This window comes from Myotis brandtii, unplaced genomic scaffold (assembly GCF_000412655.1).
Source record: "Myotis brandtii unplaced genomic scaffold, ASM41265v1 scaffold548, whole genome shotgun sequence".
Taxonomy (NCBI): Eukaryota; Metazoa; Chordata; class Mammalia; order Chiroptera; family Vespertilionidae; genus Myotis; species Myotis brandtii.
In genome coordinates, this window is record NW_005370031.1 from 26,548 (window position 1) to 30,497 (window position 3,950).

Consider the following 3,950-nt stretch of genomic DNA (forward strand, 5'->3'; position numbering starts at 1 on the left):
AGGGGGTGGGGGCCTGGGTGGGAGGGGCTGGCAGAGGGAGGATGTCCTGGTAATGGGAAGACTCAGGGACAGTCAGGGGTGGGGGCCTTGGTTAGAGGGGCTGGCAGAGGGAGGATGTCCAGGTGATGGGAAGACTCAGGGACAGTCAGAAGGTGGGGTTTTGGTGGGCGGGGCTGGCAGTGGGAGGATATGCAGGTCCTGGGAAGACTCAGGGAAAGTCAGGGGGCGGGGGCCTTGGTTAGAGGGGCTGACAGAGGGAGGATGTGCAGGTGATGGGAAGACTCAGGGAGAGTCAGGGGGTGGGGGCCTTGGTGGGAGGGGCTGGCAGAGGGAGGATGCCCATGTGACGGGAAGAATCAGGGAGAGGCAGGGGGGGGGACCCCTGAGCACTGCCCTCAGACCCTGCAGACATGGCCTGGGTTAAAGCCCAGGTGCAATGTCCCTGCTGAGGGAGCACACATCATCTCACTCTCCTCCTCCAGGTGCCAGCATCACCTCCTCTCCTGCCACGCAAGAGCACGCTGCCCCTGACCAGTGTTGTCATGCCTCGGGGAAAGAAGAGTAAGCACCGAAGAGAGAAACGCCAACAGGGCCTGAGTGAAGACACTCAGAGTCTCAAGGGTGCTGAGGCCACAGCAGAGGAGATTGAAGTGCCCCTCTCCTCTCCTCCCAATGATGATTCTCCCCCGAGATCCCCTGCACCTGACCCATCCCAGGAGCCCCAGGGAGCCACAGCCACTAGCTCTCTTGAGGCAGGTGTCTCATGCCCAATATCTGATGCCAGTGCCAAGAGCCAAGGTGAGGAAAGTGCCAGTGCCTCCCAGGCAGCACCTTCTGCTCTGCGGGCTCGCAGAGATCCTCTAAGCAGGGAGGTGTGCAAGGTGGTGCAGTTCCTGTTGGGCAAGCTGAGTAAGAAGGAGCCCATCACTCAGACCGCACTGCTGAGGTTTGTCAAAAGGAAGTACAAGAAGCACTTCCCTGAGATCCTCAGGAGAGTCTTTGAGCGCATGGATCTGCTCTTTGGCCTTGACTTCAAGGAAGTCAACCCCAGCAACCACACCTACGCCTTTTTCAACAAGCAGGGCCTCCGGGTTGAGGGAGACCTGAGCAGTGATGAGGTTGTGCCCAAGACTGAGTTCCTGATGGTGCTCCTGGGCGTGATCTTCATGAATGGCAACCTCGCCACTGAAGAGGAGATCTGGAAGTTCCTCAGAGTGTACGGGGTCCACCCTGGGAAGAAGCACCTGGTCTTCGGAGAGCCCAGGGAATTCATCACCAAGGATCTGGTTGAGCAACATTACCTCGAGTGCCGCCAGGTTCCCGACAGTAATCCTCCACGCTGCCTGTTCCTGTGGGGCCCAAGATCCCACGCTGATATTGGCAAGATGAAAGTGCTGGACGTGCTGGCCAGGATCTACAATAAGCTCCCCACTGCCTTCCCAAACCTGTATGACGAGGCCTTGAGAGATGAGGAAGATAAAGCATGGTTGAGAGCCGCAGCCATGGTTGGCTCTTTTTCCAAGCACAGGCCTTGTTCCAAGTCCAGGTTCTGCACCTGCTCCCACAACTAGTGAGATCTGAGGCAGCCTTTTCACCTTGAGTTTGAGAAGAGCAGATCAACCTTCTGAAGAGTAGAGTAGTGGGCTCTGGAGGGAACAAAATGTTTATGCTCTTGGGTTCTTTTTCTTCTGTAGATGACCAATTTTTAGGGTTTTATGTATTTTCAAAAGTTGTTCCTTCTATGAAAAGGTTTATTTGCTTCAGAATCTAAGTTTATTAATGTCATGGATGCCACATTAATTAAAGTTGATCTTTAATATTAAGGTTTGTTTATTACAAACTGATTGAAAAGCCTTCATTATGTTCTTTTTCCTACAGTTCAAGGCATAGGAACAGGATTTTTCCTGGGCATTTGAAAATATTTGGGATAACAAAATGGAGAAACAAAAGTAAAGGCTGATTAATTCTTAGCTTGCTTCATTCTTCTTGTTCTTTTCTTATAAAATTAAGTAGCATATACCTGGATTTGCTTATCTCCTTTAAAGTTTTTAAGAAAATAAATTTGAATAAATTTGAATTCTTGCTCATCTCTTTTCTTTTCCCCTCCAGCATTAATAGACCATCTGCTCTTTGGAAATATCTTATAGCACTAGAGATGGTAAGAAAAAGAAGCCTAATAGCCACTGCCCATAAAATTTAGAGTCTAGCATCAGCATTGGTCATATAAGGAAAATGGTGTCATACAATGCAAGAAATAAGTAAATGACGAGTAACAGAAGAGATGTGGAAGAGAGCAATTTATTGCCCATCATGTGAGCAAGGCAGTGTTGGGCCTTGGAAATCTCTAGTCCCTCAGGGTGTGGGGGACAGGAAATTTCAGTCCGGCTGCTTGATGCACTGGATGAAGCTGAGGAAGTGGGGTGTATGGACCATACCTTTAGGTGATAGGTCTTAGAGTTGAGTGGCTAAGCCTGGAATGGAAAACAGATCTTAAGAGTTATTTTGGATGTGGGAAAACCTGAGAGAAGTATCCACATGGGGCCAGACTAGAAGGGGTCCAGTCTGCTTGCTCCACAGCATGAACTAGGTGTTTGGGGGACAGAATATTCAGAATGTTTCTGAGAAGTAAAAGTAATACTCCCTTTAAGTGAGGTACCAAGGAGCCACTGGAAAGTGTTTCTTCTCATGGGCTAGAAGAGCCAGATCTCACTCCATGAAAATGGCACTTTAATTAGAATATTTGTGTGTAACAAGGCAAAATGTTAGGGCGGGTTCTATTTGTGGTGGTGGTGAAATGAAAAAAAATTAAGGCTGGTTTGGATGAAAAGGCACTTGGGAGAGAAGTTGTTGACTAGAAGAGCCAGATCTCACTCCATGAAAACGGCACTTTAATTAGAATATTTGTGTGTAACTTGAAAAATGCAAGGGTGGGTTCTATTTGTGGTGGTGGTGAAATGAAAAAAATTAAGGGTGGTTTGGATGAAAAGGCACTTGGGAGAGAAGTTGTTGTTCCTTGAGACTAATAAATTGTGAGTGCATCTTGTTAGAGACGACAACCCACACCCTTATTGTATAACAAATGCTCTATTCAGGAATTTCTATTTATTTTTACTTGCTCAGAAACATTTTGGCTGATATGGTTTTCTATCTTATATTAAGTTGCATGTTCAGTAATAGAAACAGAAATTCTATGAGGAAAGGTGGTTATTATCTGGCATCCAAATCATCCTATATAATAAAGAGGTAATATGCAAATTAACCATCACACTGTCAAGCTTGTCACAAGATGGCTGCACCCACAGCAGAGGCGGGTTTCCCATAATGAGCCTTAACCAGCGATCAGCAGGGACCTGAGGCTGCTTGGTGCTGGGCCAAGGCATGGGACCTGAGGCCTCACCACCTGTCTGGCGGGGCTTAAGGGGGAACCTCAGAGTGTGCCTCCCGCCCCAGGCCAGGCCAATGGACCTCAGGCTGCCCCCCCACACATACCAGCGCTGGGCCAGGGGACCTCAGGCTGGGCCCCTAGGTTGGTCGGCCTTGATGGGGGACCTCACAGTGCACCCCCCACTCCAGCACCAAGCCAGAGGACCTCAGGCCTTGCCCACCCCACACCCAGGCCCCAGCCAGGGGACATGAGGCCGTGCCAGCCGTCTGGCCAGGCTTGACTGAGGACGTCAGGCCACACCCCTCACCCTGGGGCTTGATGGGGACCTCAGACCGCACCCCATGACCCGACGGGCTTGACAGGGGCCCTCAGTCCTCACCCGCCACTCTACAGGGCTTAACAGGGGAACTCAGGCAGCACCTCCCACCCATCAGACCTTGACAGGGGTACTCAGGCCATGCCACCCACTTGGCAGGGTTTGACAGGGACTTCAGGCTGTGCCCCCCATCCTGGTTACGGGCAGGGGGACCTGAGGCTGCACCTGTGCCCCAGGCCAGGGGAACTG

General features: G+C 50.6%; 1 protein-coding gene across 1 annotated transcript; it reads left to right on the forward strand.

Moving 5' to 3' along the window:
* The first annotated feature begins 542 nt into the window (after window positions 1-542).
* Window positions 543-1,571, forward strand: LOC102262314 (melanoma-associated antigen B1). Its single transcript, XM_005878164.1, has one exon. The coding sequence runs from the start codon at window positions 543-545 to the stop codon at window positions 1,569-1,571; it is 1,029 nt and encodes a 342-aa protein (XP_005878226.1).
* Window positions 1,572-3,950: the final 2,379 nt, after the last annotated feature.